The sequence below is a fragment of the Lissotriton vulgaris genome, chromosome 10 (genome assembly GCF_964263255.1).
Source record: "Lissotriton vulgaris chromosome 10, aLisVul1.2, whole genome shotgun sequence".
NCBI lineage: Eukaryota > Metazoa > Chordata > Amphibia > Caudata > Salamandridae > Lissotriton > Lissotriton vulgaris.
Window position 1 is genome coordinate 1,066,540,597 of NC_141698.1, and position 18,944 is coordinate 1,066,559,540.

The 18,944-nt window shown below is 45.7% G+C and overlaps 1 protein-coding gene across 1 annotated transcript in view; it reads left to right on the forward strand.

Annotated features, from left to right (window-relative positions):
* The window catches only part of NEK10 (NIMA related kinase 10), a 1,232,468-nt gene that overhangs the window by 358,936 nt on the left and 854,588 nt on the right, over positions 1 to 18,944 (forward strand). The window contains exon 12 of the mRNA XM_086942130.1: positions 5,170 to 5,394. Within this exon, the coding sequence (XP_086798256.1) occupies positions 5,170 to 5,394 (225 nt within the window). The remainder of the gene's footprint in view (positions 1 to 5,169; positions 5,395 to 18,944) is intronic.

Genomic DNA, 18,944 nt, shown 5'->3' on the forward strand with positions numbered 1-18,944 from the left:
CAATTCCCCAAGATACCTTGCTCAAAAGTCAGAGCTCTTTGATGGCAACAGATATTCCAGAAGCTCCAACACTTTATTGCTGAAACGTCAGAGATTCTCTAAAAAGAAAACCTACAACTGAGCTTTCTCTGGGATTGCCCCGAGAATCTGGAACTCACTTCCCCCTGAAATCAGACTGAATCCCTCAACTGTTTCCTTCAAGAAAGAAGTTAAAACATTACTCATGTTATGTTATGTTATGTTATGGAAACTTATATCGCGCACAGCTGCTCCAGCGAAGGAGCGTCCTGGCGCTTGACAAGGTAAACAACACAACACAACTAAGAAGGCAGCAGACTAAAAAAGAGCCAACAAGCTTAAGGAAATAGAAAGGTCTTAATGGCCCTACGAAATGAGAGAAGATCATCCAGCGCACGGATCTTTAAAGGAAGGGAGTTCCACAAGACCGCAGCCCGCACTCGAATTGAGCGGCCTCCAGCTCGGCTAAGCTTAAACCGAGGAACCACTGCAAGTTCATGGCCCAAATGTATGTCCTAGATCCTAGGATCGCCTCTGCTCATACCTTTCCTGACTTGTCAGTTACTCTAATGACTACTGCTTGCTGTCTCTGTTTTGATGATTATTTTTCTTATGGTTATTTTGGTTGTACCTGTTTGTATCTATACTTTGTGCTGATCTTTCCCATATCTTGGGAGCCATATATTTTTCCTTATGCCTCTGCTCTCCGTAATATAAAACTTTTAAAATAAGTAAATAAAATATTGTAGCAGCACTAAGTATTCTACAAAATGCAGTTTGTGCATAGGCCCATAGATCTTTCGTTTTTAGAGGTTTTGAAAGGATTGACTCTAGTAATGGGAGAGAATTGCAAATGTCCCACTTTTTACTCCATACTCCCTGAACCACAGAATGAAAATACTGATTGTCACACACTTAGGCCCTGATGATTGCCCATGTGGTTAATCCAGAAGGACAGACTGAGCTGCTAATCTGATATCTAGCAATCACCTCTGACCCATTTTGAACACAGCCTGGTAAGTATGTGGAAAACCAGCAGGAACATTGTTTGCAACGGTCATTATTGCTTGTGGTGCCATCACCTATATCACCAGAAGTTTTGTAATAATAATGATATCACACTTCATGCTGTACTAATGTTTCAATGACTGGCAATATGTACTCTTTTCTCTATAGTGCAGAGTTTAAAAACTATCCTCTAGCCTCGTTACCGGATGTTGTTCTGCTCCACACCCCTGTCCTGCTCTCAAAGCAAGATTACTTGTGTCAAAGGGAGTGGAAAATTAGATTTTAAGGTGGCAATGGAGAAGGAATTTATTTATTTATGTATTTTTCACATTTTTAGAGCACACTGTTACCCGGAGGTGTCCTGGCGCTAACTGTTTGACCCAGTGCTTGAGAGCTAAGAGCTTAGTGAGTAAAGAGCTAGGTCTTTAAAGCTCTTCTGAAAGATAAGAGGTCCGCCGACTGTCTGAGGTTTAGTGGCAATCTGTTCCATGCTAATGCTGCGCCCAGGGAAAAGCTCCTGCCCCCCCCAGCGCGCTTTCCTAACTCTTGGGACTGTTACCAGCGCCTGCTCAGCTGACCTTAAGGATCTTGCAGGCTTGTACCAAAGGAAAAGCAACTTCATACATATGGGGCCGAGGCCATGCAGTGCCTTGAAGACCACACAGAGTGCTTTGAAGACTATTCTTTTATGAACTGGCAACCAGTGTAACTTCTCCAGATCCTGTGCTGCCGAGGCAAACTTAGGGGTACCCGTAATCAGGCGAGCAGCTGCATTCTGCAGGATCTGGAGTTTGTTTAGTAAACCCTGTTGGGCATTCAGCATGAGGCCGTTGCAGTAATCGAGACGGGAGAGCACCAGTCCTGTTACCACTGTTTTCCTGCGTTCTTCCGCCAAAAATGGCAGAACTTTACGAATCGTTTTTAGCACATAATGCGTTGTTGAGGATAGTGCATTGATATGTGTTTTAAAGGACAGCGATTCGTCCATAAGTACACCCAGGTTTTTAACCTTCTCCATTCTGGAGGGGAGGGTTCCCATTTCTTCTGGCCACCACCTTGGGGACCAGAAGTTATCCTTGGAACCAAAAAGGAGCACTTCCGTCTTTGCTGAATTGAGCTTAAGACAGTTTTGTGCCATCCAGTTGCCGACCTCTCGCATACAGTCTCTAAACCTGTCTGCCGTGCTGTCTGTTTCACCCGGAAGCAGCGACACCACAATCTGCGTGTCGTCTGCATATGCTGTGAGATTAAAACCGAAGGATCGAATCACAGGCGCTAGGGTGGAGACATACACGTTAAAGAGGGTCGGACTCAGGGAAGACCCTTGGGGAACTCCGCAAGGAAGCACAAATGGGCGTGATTCAAAGTCCCCCAGGGCCACCGTCTGGGTCCTGCTGGAAAGGAGGGCCTGCAGGATCTTCAGTGCCTTTCCTTGAATTCCGCAAGCACCCAACCGGTCCATCAATAACTTATGAAGGACCGTGTCGAAGGCCGCGGAGAGATCCAGCAGGATCAGAGCGGATCTACCTTCTGCATCCATCACTCTTATGTCTGCCACAGACTTGATCAAAGCCGATTCTGTGCTGTGCTCTGCCCTGAATCCGTGCTGAGATGGATCTAGATGTTCTCCTATTCTCAAGAAGGTACTCAGCTGCGTGTTTAGAATGCCCTCCATGATTTTAGCTGGGAGGGGTAATCTGGCAATAGGCCGATAGTTGTTCATCTCAGTTGTATCCAGGTTAGATTTTTTTTAGAAGAGGTAGGATGGATGCTTGCTTCCATCTTGAGGGGAATTCCCCACTATCCAACATAAGATTGAACAGGGGGGTGAGTCCCGCTGCAATGGTGGCAGGAGTTAATTTAGCAATTGTGGCTGGGCAAGGGTCATGAGGGGAGCCCCACGTAATCCTCTGTAGTCGGCTCGCTACCTCCTCCTCGCTAATTTGGGTGAATTTAAGGAGTTTTTCCGAATTGCTTTCCATCTCTGGGTCAGCAATAGGGGTGGGAGTCCTGATTTGATTGTCTAGAGAAGAGAAAATCTTTTCCACTTTTTCCAGGAAAAAGTTGGCAAGATTCTCGCATAGTTGGAAACTAGGGGGTATCTCTATGGTCTTGGGGACTGCTAGGGATGACACCATCCCAAATAGTTCCTTCGGGGCATTGCTGACTTCTTTAATCCGTTTCGTGAAAAAAGCACGTTTGGCCAGTCGAATCATCTCTTTATAGACTCTCTGCTCTATGTTGAGTAGTCTTCTGTCCGCCTCTCTGTAATTTGTCCGCCAGGCTCTTTCCAGTTTTTTACAAAGAATTTTATGGTCCCTGATCTGATCTGAGAACCAGGGGGAGGAGGGGTTTGAGCGTGTGGAATTAAAAGTTTTAGGGGGAGCCAGTTGCAGACATGCTGACTCGAGCCAATTGGTGTAAGCTGTGGCCGCCTCCTCCACATTATCTGAGAGGGGCACCAAAGATGTTTTCAATAAGCCCTCCAGCGTCTCAACATGTATATTATTCCAATTCCTAACCTTTCTTGGTGCGATTTTAGCTTTACCGGGTCTCACGGGGGGAGCTAAAGTGATTTTGAAGTGGACTGCTGAATGGTCAGACCAGGGGACCGGCTGCACTGTCAATACTTCTAGGTTGGGATGGTTGGAAAAAATACCATCTACGGTGTGTCCAGCCTTATGAGTCGGACCACAGACCCATTGCTTCAGGTCCACCCCCTGCAGCAGTTCAATCAGATCACGCGTATCTGGATCCGAGCCGCACTCGAGATGAAAATTGAAATCCCCCAGTAGTGTAAAGGATTGGGCACATACTGCTACTTCAAGTAGGTTACTCAGAGCTGTAACAAATGGGGCTTTAGTTCCTGGGGGCCTGTAAACTAGGCAGCCTCTAAGGGTTTGATGATTAGATAAAGTAAAGTTAAACAGAAGAGCCTCATCTAGACCCATTGCTCCAGTCTGGATGGACCCTCTGGTTGAATTGTGGTAAATAATAGCCCGGCCTCCGCCTTTCCTCTTTTCTCTATTTTGAGTATAACAGACCTACTTCGGTGGGGTGGCGTTAACAATGTCTGGACCCAAGGCAGCATCGGTCCAGGATTCTGTGATGAATGCTATCGTCACTCCAACATCCAGAATTAGATCCGCTACTTCTACACTGTGTTTAACCAGTGATCTGGCGTTGAGGAGTAGGCACTTCACGGAGGCGTGTTCTTTCCTCACTGGCGTTTTGTTATAGGCCCCGGGGGGCGCAATAGTTTGCCAGCTCAGTCTGGGCAAAGCCTGTAAACAGTTAGTGCACTGGTGAGGATTCCTCAGCGCGTCATCTCCCATTTCCAAAGTAGTGCAGCCAGTCACGTTGGTAATGCCCCTAAGTGCCCACAAGGTATCACTGTTGTAAATATACCGCGGGGTTGGGTCGGATTGCATCCGATCAGGGGTCCTGTTACTAGGCGCGGGACCGGCGCGGACGGGCGCAGACTGGCTCGCCTTTGGTGAGCCGCCGGCGCGCCCGCTGCGCTTCCTGGGAAAGGGTGCCATTTTATGTGAGAAGGGGCGGGAGGGGCGGAGCACTAGTCTGCTCGGCCGACTCCTCACTCAAGATGGCGGGACCCACGGGGGGAATTGTCTCCGGTTCGACAATGTTAAAACAATGTGCAAATGTGCAATAGGGCTTTTAAAATAGACAACAGATATGTAGCGCTTTTTAAACAAATAAGAGCAACAATAGCAGCAAATCTTACTGTCACCAGCTTCGGTCCCGGCTTCCGCCTCAGGACGTGCAAATACACCACTCATACTAGTCAATCAGTGGGGTGCATGTAAAACAAAGATTTTTATGTGAGAAGGGGCGGGAGGGGCGGAGCACTAGTCTCACAACTAATAGGTCAAAATTAGCAGGTTTGTAGGGCAAGAGGGATACTCAAAGGGAAAAAATCCCCCTGTAGAAGCAAAGAGTGTATACTTGCTATGCTTCTGTTTGCATAAATGTCCAGGACAGTTGTGGCCGGCTGCCGGCTTTCCTGTTCTCTACTAGTTAAAGGCAAGTAGTGATCTAATATTGAGGGCTAATGCGAAATGAATATTAATAATCACCATAGTTTTAATTAACATGAAGCATTGCACTTGTTCCTCGCCCCAGGCTCACCGCGGAGCTGCTGCGCCTCCTCTGTGCGGAGCACCAGGTGAAGCAGCAGGTGAAGGTGTATGAAGGCGTGCCTGTCCTGCTCAGCTTGCTGCATTCGGACCATCTGAAGCTGCTCTGGAGCGTGGTGTGGATTCTGGTGCTGATCTGTGAAGACCCCGAGATCAGCGTGGAGATCCGGATCTGGGGCGGCATCAAACAGCTTCTTCATTTGCTAGAGGGGTGAGTTGTGAGACCTGAATCCCAATATTTAGTACGTAGCGGTGTATAGCATGAAGACCAGATTTGTAGGATGTCCACATGAGATACATTTACATACAATTAATATTCGGGAACTATATGCATGGGTGGCAGTTATCCAGCATGAATTGAAATCTCATGGTTCAAAACTGGATACCTCTGGAACATAAGAGATAACACAACAGTTTCAGATTTTATGTGGAGAAAAGTATATTTTATATTTTTAGAAATGCTAAACTAATTTATATTGTTACATTGATCACAAGATGGTAGAACCTGCTGGGCATGCTGTTTGAATACCAGGGCTCTACATACAAGCCAAAAACACATATCTTCTCAGTAAACCAGCATATCAACCATTTAGAACATTTAAAATTAAATGATGCACACACACCGGTTAATAACAGGCATCAAAGTCATAATCAATCGGCTAATGATGCCTCCTAATGTAACAACAACCAGCAAAAGCCAAGCTACAGAGAACCGTACACTCCATTAGAACCAAAAATAAAAATGGCAAAGTATTTTGGTTTAAACATCCATACACGTAACACATTGCACGGATCCAAGATGAGAAGTAGCTGGCCAACATCTAATCTGATATAGCCATACGCAAAATATTAGTTCATTCTGCTCTTCCTGGCTACTGTCTAAATGGTTCATTAACAGACAATACAAAACAAGACCAAACACAATGTCCACTGACCATCTTGACTCTGGTCAACAATAACCACATACCAATAATGGGTTCCAAGACTGCAAAAGTGCATTGTGAGCTGAACTGTGCAAATGTGTTATAACATTACTAGTGATATGAAATATGAGTAGCATTCTAGAAAGTCCCTTTTAACACCCCAGTAAATATGGTTATGGGATTTTGAGGGATGTTACTGTAATCATTCTTTCTTCAAGAATAGCAAACTAGTTAATTTATTTTAAAGAACAAATATTTTCTGGTTTTAGAGACCACCTGTGAGATCATTGTGGCTAGAGTGCCGATAGATTTGTTTTGTACTTCTGGCTATATTCTGTGCTGTATTTGTCTATTTAGTGATTTCTGCTGTGAAGCTACTTCAAGGTTCAGGGAATGCCCACCCTACGCTTATGTTTAGGAGGTTGGGCAGATGCAAGCTGCATTGTCTTTATACAGCTGTTTCATACAGTGTTGGGGCCAAGCTCAACTTGAAACACATCTTCCAAGGGAGGTCAACATAAGTCTGTGTTTCGCAAAGAATCACTAACTTCTCAGAGGACTTAGATGCTCTTCCGTTTTTCTGATCATTACTCCTATTCCTTTAGAGGACATAGCCGATTGATTCCAGAATTCACATCTCGTATGTCCCCATCCTACTCTTTGACAGTTGTATGTAATATGTAGAGAATACAATAGAGAATATATGTGGAGAAGTGTGGCTCAATGGTTAGAGCGGCAGACCCTGATGCAGAGGTCTAGCCCGGGACCAGGGTTCAATTCCCCGCCTCGGCGGGTCTTGGGCTCAAAAATTCCACGGACCTGATAATTCTCGCCTCGGTGCCTATTCCAATCATGAACACTATTCCAAACACTAAGGATGCCTGGCCCCTCCACCTTGGGGGTGCCCAGGAGTGGACGCCTCACAGGGAAAGCCAGGATGGGTTCCACAGTGGTATTCGTACAAGCGCCTTGAGACCCTTGTGGGTGAGTAGTGCGCTATACAAGTATCATTTAATATGTAACATGCCACTCCATGTGATAAAAGCAGCAAGATATTAACTGTCATTCTTTGTGGAACTAATTTGGCTTCTTGCACTTCACTTTACTCACCATGCCCCGGTTTCTCTCGTCCATGTTTACATGCTGTCTACCTATTAGCATAATCATGGCACACTGCATTTCCTCCTATGGGAGAAACAATGTTCTTGCAATCACAGGCCTGATTACCTACCTTCATGATACACTAATCAATACATTTTTGGCCTGCGGATGGTCTCCTGGCAAAAATGTAAAGTGTGGAGCTTAGGGGAGGGATCACAGGCATTCAAGTTTCTCAAGTATGGCAGTGGGACATATCGCGGAAAATGTGTTCTGCAGCCTTCATATGGTGTCTAAAGTTCCAGGAAGGATGTACACAAAGTTTGAAAACCAGTCATGTACCCCTGACCTACAAACAAAAATTGTAGTAGGTTTTTGTTTTCATTATAGAACAAAATAGATTGATGAATGCCTTAAAATGACATACTCTAATTCTTGGGTAGTCATTCCATACTTCCATTGCCAGTCAGACTACCAAAGAAATGTTTTAACACTGTCTTACATGTGGGACAGAATATTTCTCAGGGAGACCTCTGAGGGCAAAAGAAAATTGTACTAAAAAGATGTGAAAGACTCAGATAGCCTGAGTTGTTTGTTTCCATGACCAAGATGCTTCGATAAGAACCAAGACGCTTCAATAAGAGCCAAGACAAATTCCCATGATGAAGGGAGTCACTAACTTCAAGGAAGCCTGGGTCTCAGAACATCATCAGAACATGGGTCAGTTCGCCCTAACAAACTGTAGCAAGGGAACCTTGGAAGGATTACAGGTAAGGTACCACATGCTATGCAGACAGCGGGGTATGGAGAGGACATCTCAGCTGAGAGGAATAGCAGAGCATGATGCAGGCAATCGTTCTGACCCACACTGTTAGCCACAGCTCTTAGCCACTGGGCTGGTGTCCCAGCTTCAACCAGAGCAATGATTTCAGGAGGAGACCTTCTCTCTTGACTTGTTTAGTGGCTCAGTCACTAATATATTGTCAGCTGTCAACTTTAAACAAACTGGATGGCAAGATAGCATTTGTTATCGCACAACCAGTGTGCATTTGTAAGATTAAATTATTCAGTTGAAACTATGTTGGATGCCTTATAGCCATGCAACTCTTCATATGATCTGTAACTATGTTTCTCCCTTTGTAAAAGGTATTTTCAATGAGGGTAGCAGTTGTAGAACTGAAATCTCTGAAGAGGAGTCACAGTGCTGTGCAGTGATGATGACAATGTTCCCTCTTAGGAGTCTATGGTTTTTTCCATCATAATATACACAGCTAATAATATTCTATAATAATATATATAGTTTTTGTCTAGTTCACACCAACTTTAGAGTTAAATTGAACCTAACATATTGCCAAATCACACAATTTTCACTTAGTCACAATGAATTTATCTTGCACAAGTTCTAACAGCATATAAATCTAACCTAATGTGACAAATAATTCACACAAATGTGATTTTGTTATTATGAACTGAACAAATAAACACCAATATTCAGTATTGTTTTGAGAAATTGTAAGTGCATTCAGTGTTTCAGTAATGTGTGGAAGTAATCATTTCCTAAGAGTTTGTCAGTCTCTCTCCTCACCCGGGAAGATTTCTGGGCCACTCCTTTATTTTAAAATAAAACTGCTTAAACTTAGTGATGTTTTAGGGTATTCCTTTATGTACTGCTTTCTTTAGGTTCCACCACAGCGTTTTCAGGTGGTTTGAGATCTGGACCTTGCCTTGCCCATTCCAAACCCATGATTCCTTTCCTTAATACTGGTGTGTTTTGGATAACTATTTGCTGTATGATTCGCTCTTGGTTAAACCTTAGGTTTTTAATAAATGCTCTTAGGTTTCCTTGTAAAATGTGCTGCTTTTCACAAATTCCTGCTAGCCGAGTCTCCTGCTGTGTTATCCTGGAGAAAAACAAATGGCAAATCTAGCACCTCAGTTGGATAGCTTCACACCAGGAGCCTGTAATCACCATACAGGAAACCGAACAATGCAAAACTCAGAAAGCCATGAGACATGCTCTCTCCATCTTTGCTCCCAGTATCAGGAACATCCCCATCTGTTTCACATCTGCCCAAACCCTGCAGCAATTCAGGAAAGAGTTGCAGACCTACCTCTTAAGAGACAAACATCTCCATATACTAGGATTTGCCACCAAGGATCATCCTGCTTCGCTGTAAACAATCCTTATGGTATCTCCGGACTCCCACTTTTGCTCATTGCTCTGTTGCACCCTAGTGACGTCAATGCAAACTCATACATCCTATCCCAAGTACTTAAAGGTTTCCACTTCATACTAGATACACTATACAATGTTTGTTTTGTAATATGTAATTAATAAGTATCATCACCGATGAAAAGGGTTGAATTATGGTAGCTGCAGCAATGAATGTTTGTTATGATTAAGACAATTATTGTTTATTATCGATTAAGGCACTTATTGATTCTAACCTATACTGTACGTTGCAAAGCACTAAGAGTTGTCTTCCAGTGAATGTGGCAGAATGTGAATCAGCATCCAAGGGCTCGATTACGAGTTGGACGGTGTGGAGGGGCGTCCAAGTATCACAATGCTTGAAATTACTGATTCTGACCAGTAATTCTTCCGTTCACTGTCTAATTACATTTATTTTATCCAGAATAAGGACTACCATTTAGTCTGCAGGGTAAAAGAGTGCATGTGGATTTCCATGGAGTATTGAATAATGGCTCCCATTTACCACCCGGCTTGAGCATGTGCTAACTTTGGAACAGTGGGATTGCTGAAGATGAGGCATCAAAGGGGTCGGTGGCACGGGAGGCAGGTGCGGGACATAGTGGAGCCATTGAAAGTCATCCAAATTCCATATCATGTGAAATCTGAATACAATCCCTGGGACAGCATTATAAATACTAAAGATACAGGATCTCTTCACTTTTCAATTTTCTCTGCATTAGGATTCTCTCGCACTTGAGTGTAATAAAGGTCACAAAAGCACAATTTGCTTTTTCAGGTGTGATCAAATAGCCATTTAAAAGATAGTACTTTAGAAAGAGCGTGTCCAGAAATGTGGAAAACAAATAGGATGTACTCAAGAAGACTGCTGCCACGGTTGAAAAAATTTGGGACTGAAAATTATTGGATCTTCTTCTTGGATTTGAAAACAGGAGGTACCATTTGCAGTAAGTAAATTCTGCTACAAATCACGGTGTTTGAACAAAATATTGAGTCCAAAATATCATGTGAACAAAATTGTGTCGAGAACAAGAATATTGTGATGTGAGAGTCTACGAATATGCAAGGTTTTAGTATATACTTAACTCCACATATATGTACCTTAATGATATATATATATATATACTAGCAGCCCGTCCCGACGTTGTCCGGGAGCAAAAGGCTGCTTCAGGGCCGCAGCCCGTCCTGACGTTGTCCGGGGGTCCCCTGGAGCGCAACCGCTACCTTCAGGGCCCCCAATCAGCCGAACCGCCACCTTCCTGGCCCCCAATCATCCGCACACAGTTCACCGCTCCTCCCCGCGCTAACGGGCCACTCCTCCCCGCGCTTCACTTAGCCGCACACGTTCCGCCTACTCCCAGCACTTCACTGAGTCGCACACGTTCAACCTCCTCCCAGCGTGCCCGCGCTTCACCTACCTCAGCCCGACTTCACCGCTCCTCGTTCCGCCTCCTCCCTTTGCTTCAGTCAGCCACACACGTTCCGCACCTACCTCAGCCTGACTTCACCGCTCCTCGTTCCGCCTCCTCCCATTGCTTCAGTCAGCCGCACACGTTCCGCTCCTCCCCGCGCTTCATCTATCTCAGCCTGACTTCACCGCTGCTGTCCGCCGCTCCTCCCCACGCTAGATGATGTCAGCACGCACGTCCACGTTGTTTGCTCACACGGCCGGCGCTACTTCTTAGGGACTACTTTTTTTTATTGTTTATTTTTTAAATAACGTTTATTTTTATTTTTTATAGCCTATGTCCATCTACAGGACCCCCCCTTTCTAACGCTGTATTGGGTGTTGCGATTGGTTGTGTACTTTTTGAGTTTACCTGGCTCAAAGGACACAGTTCTCTCTTTATATATATACTAGCAGCCCGTCCCGACGTTGTCCGGGTATGAACTGTTATGTGTGTAATGTTTGTAATATTAAATGTGCTCTGATGTTGTGTGTTTTTAAATATTGGTTGTAATTGTGTGCTATGCAACATGAGGTAAGTATGCCAAAATGCAAGAGTAATTCTTCCACGTGTTGTTTTACATCTGCCTATAGCCAAAGGTGATGTTTTAATGTTTTAGTAACGTCTTAGTCCGGTTGTGCATGCAATGTTAGTAACAGCGTTGTTTATAAGTGGGTTCCTTAGCTGTATTAGCTTGTCGTTTGTTATCTGTGGAGTGTGTTGGTTATTGACGTTATTGTGTGTAGGCATTGCCCGGTGTGCCCCCGTGTTTGCGAGGGCTGGTTTGAGGCCCGTGTACGCCCTGGACTAAATAGCAATAATGAAGTTCCTTACATGGTGTTCTACGCTGCCTGCCGTGAATGTCTGCTGGAGCCGTTGGTGCACCGTGAATGTCTGCCCTGACGAAAGGCGCGCCCCAGAAGGGTGACGTCGCTTACAGAGAACGCACCTTGCTGACGAAAGGCGCGCCCCTTTTTATGTTAATTTTGGTGCCGGCCCCTCTTAAAAGTTTTACGGCGACAAAGGTTGCGCCGCAGTATCTGGGATTAATGTTGACTGAATGTAAAATGGTTTGCAGCTTTCTGTTTCTACAGGTACATGTCAGACGCGTAGGTGGATCGTGAATGGGCGCGCACATTAAAGGCACGCTACTGAAGTACGTGCCCATTTTGTGTTTGATGAGTGTCACGCCCCTCTGACAACGTTCTTGGCACGCCCTTCTGACAAGGCTGTTGTGCCTGTCAATGCTGCACGCCCACAAAGTAATAATGTAGTCAGGGGCATAGCTACAGCTTCTGGCGCCCGGGGCTATTCCTCAGATTGCCGCCCTTGGCAAGTAGCGGGAGTGGGGGTGCTGTAGAAAAAGGACGGCGGGCAATTGAAAATGGTTTGAGAGACACGTAGTATTGCTGCTAATAGTTACCTCGATCATGCAAGTTACATGCACATACATGACATCCAAGGCTGCACAGTTGAATACACCGACAGTACAAAGGGGAACACATAGACTGCATGTTCTACCTGATAATCCCATCAGCAGAATGTAAACATGCACATACAGGACACTATTCAGGGATTCATCATTCAGAGCTGACATTAAATGACCAAACATGGTCCCCCATTAAAGCAGTGTGGACGTGCACAAATGTGATGTGCTCTGGGGACCCAAAACCAACTCAACAGTGTCAGTCTAAACTTCATTTTTTTCCAATATCCTCCTCTTCTCATCTTCCCTTTTTGCCTTATATTTCCCACTTTACATCCCCACCCCTCATTTATATTTCGACTCTTCTGCCCTATACTCAACTCCACTCACCAGAGCGCATTTTCAGCGCGCGGGCTGACCAGAAATGATGCCCAGGGCCGTCATTGGTAGCGCTTTCACGCGCTGATTGACGGACCTGGGACCCACAGAGTACGTCGTGCATGCACTGCACCACCACAACGCTAGGTGCATAGCTGCCAAGGTTTCAGATTGCAATGTGTGACATTTTCATAAATTCAGTGAAATTATGAGTGACATTTCAATGACTATGAATGACACTTTGTTGTGAGCAAAATCAAGCAACGACGACGAGGGAAACATAATTCAGAAAGTACACCCATTTGAGGAATGAGATAGTCTTAAGAATTTTGTGTTCAAAGACACGTAGTTAAGTTAAACGTACCGCATTATAACAAGTTTAAGCCCATGTCCAACTTGTAGGGGAAAAAGGGATGAGGTGAACGAGATATCACAAGGACCGGCACTGAACATTTCAATATAGAAATTCATGTGAGTGGGCAGGATTCACGCGCATTTGTATGGTTATACAAATCCCAGTAACGCTCGGTGCTGCAGGCTTACAAAGCAAAATACTAGCCTAAACTCATCATCATGATATGGAACAAGTTGGCGACTAAAGCGGTAATGTTTGACTAAAGTCAGATGGTTAATAGCCTTGCACAATCCTTCCTAAAAACAAATTAAACGTTTTTCGACCAAATAAAGAAATGCCACTTCAAAATTGCCGTCTTTTAAGACACGAGAAAACTGCAAACACTGACTGTAACCTTTTATTTCCAGCTTCATATTTTTTCAAACATCCCTGCCCTTAAGCTTTTCCACAACAACTTAGATCTCAAGTACGGAAGAAATGATTACTCTATGAAAAAAATGCCAGAATAAAAGAAAGCCTGCAGGAAGCATGTCTACAAAATCCAGAATAAAAGCAGATCTACAGCAAGACCGCCTCTACAAACCTGCAGCCGCTGGGATAATCGAACTTCACTTGCACTCGTTTTCCTTTCTAAAGTTAACATCTGCTGCTCCAAACTCTTTCTGTTCCTGCAGTCGCTTGGGTGGAGGCGGGTTAACTACTTCCGTTTGTGTGTTCTCCGGCTGCGTAGGGACAGTCAAAGTATGAATAATATTGGTGAAATATTTTATTTCTTAGTGTGCTCTTTCTTTCAATGTGAGCCATTTCGCAGCAGAGTGCTAAAATCGAATTACTCCCCGCGCTGTTCACAGGACGTGACGCTACGTCCTCCTGTGGCGCTACGGGCAGTCTGAGACTGTGCTACTCAGCCCTGCGGCGCCGCGATGCATTGCAGCAGCACTGACTGGCTGCCACTGTGAGGCTGAGTGAGCTTGCTCGGCTGCTGAAAGGGACCCAAGCCTACGGGAGCAGCCTGCGCAAGCAGTTGTTTGCAGCATGCTTTCTGTGGCAGCTGAGACTGTGTCCGGGTCCTCCGCCCCCAAATTAGTGCCGCCTGGGGCGGACCGCCCCTCCCTAGCTACGCCACTGAATGTAGTGCTGTTGTGCCATGCCCCTAACGCTGTTGTGGCACGCCCCTCTCTGAATGCTGCACGTGTAGTGTAGTTAGTTTGACACACCCACACCGACGCCCACAAGGGACTACTTTACCCCTAACGTTGTTTGACCTTTGTAATGTATATGGTGCCCAGCTGTATAGCCTATGTCCATCTGCTGCATCTCCCCTTCTCAACGCTGTATTGGGTGTTGTGATTGGTGCTGTACTTTTTGAGTTTACCCGCCTCAAAGGTTCCCAGTTCTCTCTTTATAATAGTAGTATAGACTAGCAGCCCGTCTAGACGTTGTCCGGGAGCAATCAGGCTCTCAAACTTCCCCAGCCCGTCCCGACGTTGTCCGGGAGCAATCAGGCTCTCAAACTTCCCGGCTCCTCCCCGCGCTCCTGTCCACTCCACGCTGCAACCCCACAGTCACCTACGTTAGCCCACTGCGGGCGCCGCCGCTCCTCAGCCTCAAACTTCACCGCTCCTGTCCGCTCCACGCTGCAAGCCCACCGCGGGCACCGCCGCTCCTCAGCCTCTGCAAACTTCACCACTCCTCTGCGCTCATGTCCACCGCTCCTCCCCGCGCTCTTGCCCGCCGCTCCTCCTCGCGCTCCTGTCCGCCGCTCCTCCCCGCACTCCTGATGATGTCAGCACGCACGTCGTTAGCGCACACGGCCGGCGTTACTTCCAAGGGCCAACTTTTTTTTTTTTTACGTATATTTTTTAAAGAACGTATATTTTTTGGTGGTATATAGCCTATGTCACTCTGCAAACCCTGACAATTCCAATGATGTATTGGGTGTTTGGATTAGCGCTGTGGTTCCCGAGTTTACCCGCCTCAAAGGTTCCCAGTTCTCCCTTTATAATAGTAGTATAGATTACTATGGTTTTAATTAACTAAAAAATAAACGTACTTACTGCATCCCGTTTACATTTTAGAAAAACTGGATATATTTACAAAAAAAATATAGCTTTATTTAAAAGCTGACTCCAGCAGGCCACCATGCCTGTGACTAACCATTCGCAGTGGGTCTCAATTTGCGACCTACCTCACACACTAATTGGCTAGCAAAAACTGCGAGCCACTACGAATATCTATTTTGTGAACTTAATTTGCAGAACAACACATCTGGTAACTGGTTCTTCAAGCTTCTTTGGCAAATACGTCGGTGAGCACTTGTCTGCAGTACATGAAGTCAGTTTCATTTTTGATGATGAGATATGAGGAAGACGGTGGTGACTAATTTTCATGAGACACTACTGTTGTGCTAAAGTAGTTTCATCAGTCAGTACCGCCTTCTGGAAGGTTGCAAAAGATTTTTAATTGCACCTAAATATAAACAAATCAATGCATATTTGACAACTCTTCATGACATTGTTAAATTATGACGCAATGGGCAGTGTTTTCACAGTATTTACAACATGGATTGTTGGGCCCCGTTTGGATACATTATTCTAGGAGCCACTGTCTGTAGTTAACATGTAAGTAACCACAAGACCTGAGCGGGGAAAGACATCTAATATGGCACTGTTATCAGGGATTTATCACTGCCTCGAATTTCATTGCTAAATCCTAATTCTGACAAAATGCCAAAATTCCATATTCTCCCCTGATTTTTTTCTACTTAAGGGGTAACAGAGCCCAATTGTTCTGGTCTCAAGCTAGAGGCTCAGGGAACAGTCAGTGTACTGGTGGCAGTCTCAAGGTCAAGTATTCGTGTGTCCTTGCCAGAGAATTTGCCTGATCAGTTCATCACCCTCTACTGAGATTTCTTTTTATTGGATGTACGACAGCAGTCTTTCCTGTAAGTAAAGTTCAGCAGGTTGTAGGGATGAGCTTGGATACAATAAAGCCAACTCAGCCTCTCATTCTTTCGATTTCGGTCAAGATGAAGGTCACTTCACTGGAAGAAGAGTAGAGTGAACACACCATGAAAAAACTTTAATTATTCGCAAATGTGTGTTTACCGCATTGTATCAAGTAGGTATTTGCCTTCAACTGTTTGTATGTAGAATGGATAGATCCTCTTGTGGGAGCTGGAATGTGCCTTCCTCTAATGTTCTCGTTTGTTGCTTTGCGCTTCTTTAAATCAATCTGTGAACTGCATTTCAAGACATAGTACTTTTGCCCCTCTTCTTGGTTATCCTAAATTGTTTTAAATGCTGCAGACCGAGTGTCGACCTTTTATTGATCGAATGCAGCAATGTTTGGTCCTTGGAGTGAGCACCCTTCGTTACACTGGAGACAGGGCACAGTGAAGCGTCACAGGCTCAGGCGGGTGGACGCTAGCCAAAGGCCTTTGTGCAGTGCACGTGGTGCTTTCTTATTCCATATCTTTAGGTTGGAGTATACTCCTTCTCATAACAGTAAAAAAAAACAGCTCATTTCTTTAGTTCTGCGTTGTACAACTACAGATTTCTGCTCCTACTCATTATATAATGTGCCTGGGATGTGATCAAAACCCGGAAACAAACTGTGTCGGCATGATCCTCTAAGAACACTTTTTTTAAGAGTTGGGGTTCACTTGTTTAACCTACTTACTTGGTAAATATTTTTATTATCAAACCTCCTGAGCCCAGTCACCTCATCCTCACACCATTACTCGAGTACACTCACCTCAGACGTCCCTCATCTAGTCTACAGACTTCCCGCTATTGCCGCCCGTCTGTGTACGTTAAGGCATGCATTGAGGTCGCGTCTGCATTTGTAATCCGTCTCCGTTTGTAATTGTGAGCACTGTGTTTAACGTGCGGCGCTTGGAATTGTAATCCTTTTTCGCGCACATTGACACGTACGGCCACCTTCATTAGGCGTCCAATGGGGCCCCTTGTGAATGTGAAAGAATTGATACGATTGGCAACACTCTGTTTAACGTGCGGCGCTTCCAACCACTGCAGTAGTGTAGTTTGACGTCGATGACCGCACACGCCACGCCCCCCAATGACGGCCACGCCACGCCCACTTGTTGATGAAAGTTGTGGGCGAACTTGCGTTTGTACTTCGAATTTGGTTCATGATGCGATGGTGTGTTTAGTTTGTAATTGCCAGCACTCTGTTTAACGTGCGGCGCTTCCGCCCACTGTAGTGTGGTTTGAGGTCAATAAGAGAGCACACTCCAGGCCCCCCAATGACGCCCACACCATGCCCACCAACACGGCCACGGTCGTTTAGAACGCCCAGAAGGGACTACTTTACCCCCCTATGTTGTTTTATGTTTCTAATGTATATGGTGCCCAGATGTGTAGCCTATGTCCATCTGCATTCACTCCCCTTTCCAATGGTGTATTGGGTGTTATGATTGGTGCTGTACTTCCAGAGTTTACCCGCCTCAAAGGTTCGCAGCTCTCTCGTTATAATAGTAGTATAGACTAGCAGCCCGCCCCGGTGTTGCCCAGGGCAGAAGGGGGCTGGGGGCAGCATCGCAGCAGGAGAGGCGCAGCAGAGCGGCCGGGAGCAGCAGAGCGCACTTACATTGTTTCCTTGCTCTGGTTTTGTTGCTCCTGGCCGCTTCTGCGAACGCTCTTGTCCGCTGTTTCCCCCGACGTCCCGACTTTGAGGAAAAGGCTTCCGAGCACTCATGGCCCCCGCCCGTCCCTCTGTGCGCACCCGCGGCTGTTCACTTACCTCAGCCGCCGCTCCTCCCCGCGCTGCTGAGTTTACCGCTCCACTGTTCCTCTGCTTCTCGCCGCTTCTCACCGCTTGTCCGCCGCTCGCCGCTCCTCCCTGCCTGTCCGCAGCTCCTCCCCCCGCTCATGTCCACCGCTCTTCCTCTTGCTCCAGAACGCCGCTCCTCCCCGCGCTCCCGATGTCATCACGCACGTCGCGGCCGGCGCTACTTGCAAGGGACTACTTTTTTTTTATTCCTACATTTTTTAAAGAACTTATATTTTTTATTTTTATATAGCCTATGTCCTTCTGCTTGCCCTGAGGTTTTCAAAGATGTCTTGGGTGTTTGGATTGGTGGTGTACTTTTCGAGTTTACCTGGCTCAAAGGACACAGTTCTCTCTTTATAATAGTAGTATAGACTAGCAGCCCGTCCCGACGTTGTCCGGGTATGAACTGTTATGTGTGTAATGTTTGTAATATTAAATGTGCTCTGATGTTGTGTGTTTTTAAATATTGGTTGTAATTGTGTGCTATGCAACATGAGGTAAGTATGCCAAAATGCAAGAGTAATTCTTCCACGTGTTATTTTACATCTGCCTATAGCCAAAGGTGATGTTTTAATGTTTTAGTAACGTCTTAGTCCGGTTGTGCATGCAATGTTAGTAACAGCGTTGTTTATAAGTGGGTTCCTTAGCTGTATTAGCTTGTCGTTCGTTATCTGTGGAGTGTGTTGGTTATTGACGTTATTGTGTGTAGGCATTGCCCGGTGTGCCCCCGTGTTTGCGAGGGCTGGTTTGAGGCCCGTGTACGCCCTGGACTAAATAGCAATAATGAAGTTCCTTACATGGTGTTCTACGCTGCCTGCCGTGAATGTCTGCTGGAGCCGTTGGTGCGCCGTGAATGTCTGCCCTGACGAAAGGCGCGCCCCAGAAGGGTGACGTCGCTTACAGAGAACGCACCTTGCTGACGAAAGGCGCGCCCCTTTTTATGTTAATTTTGGAGCCGGCCCCTCTTTAAAGTTTTACGGCGACAAAGGTTGCGCCGCAGTATCTGGGATTAATGTTGACTGAATGTGAAATGGTTTGCAGCTTTCTGTTTCTACAGGTACATGTCAGACGCGTAGGTGGATCGTGAATGGGCGCGCACATTAAAGGCACGCTACTGAAGTACGTGC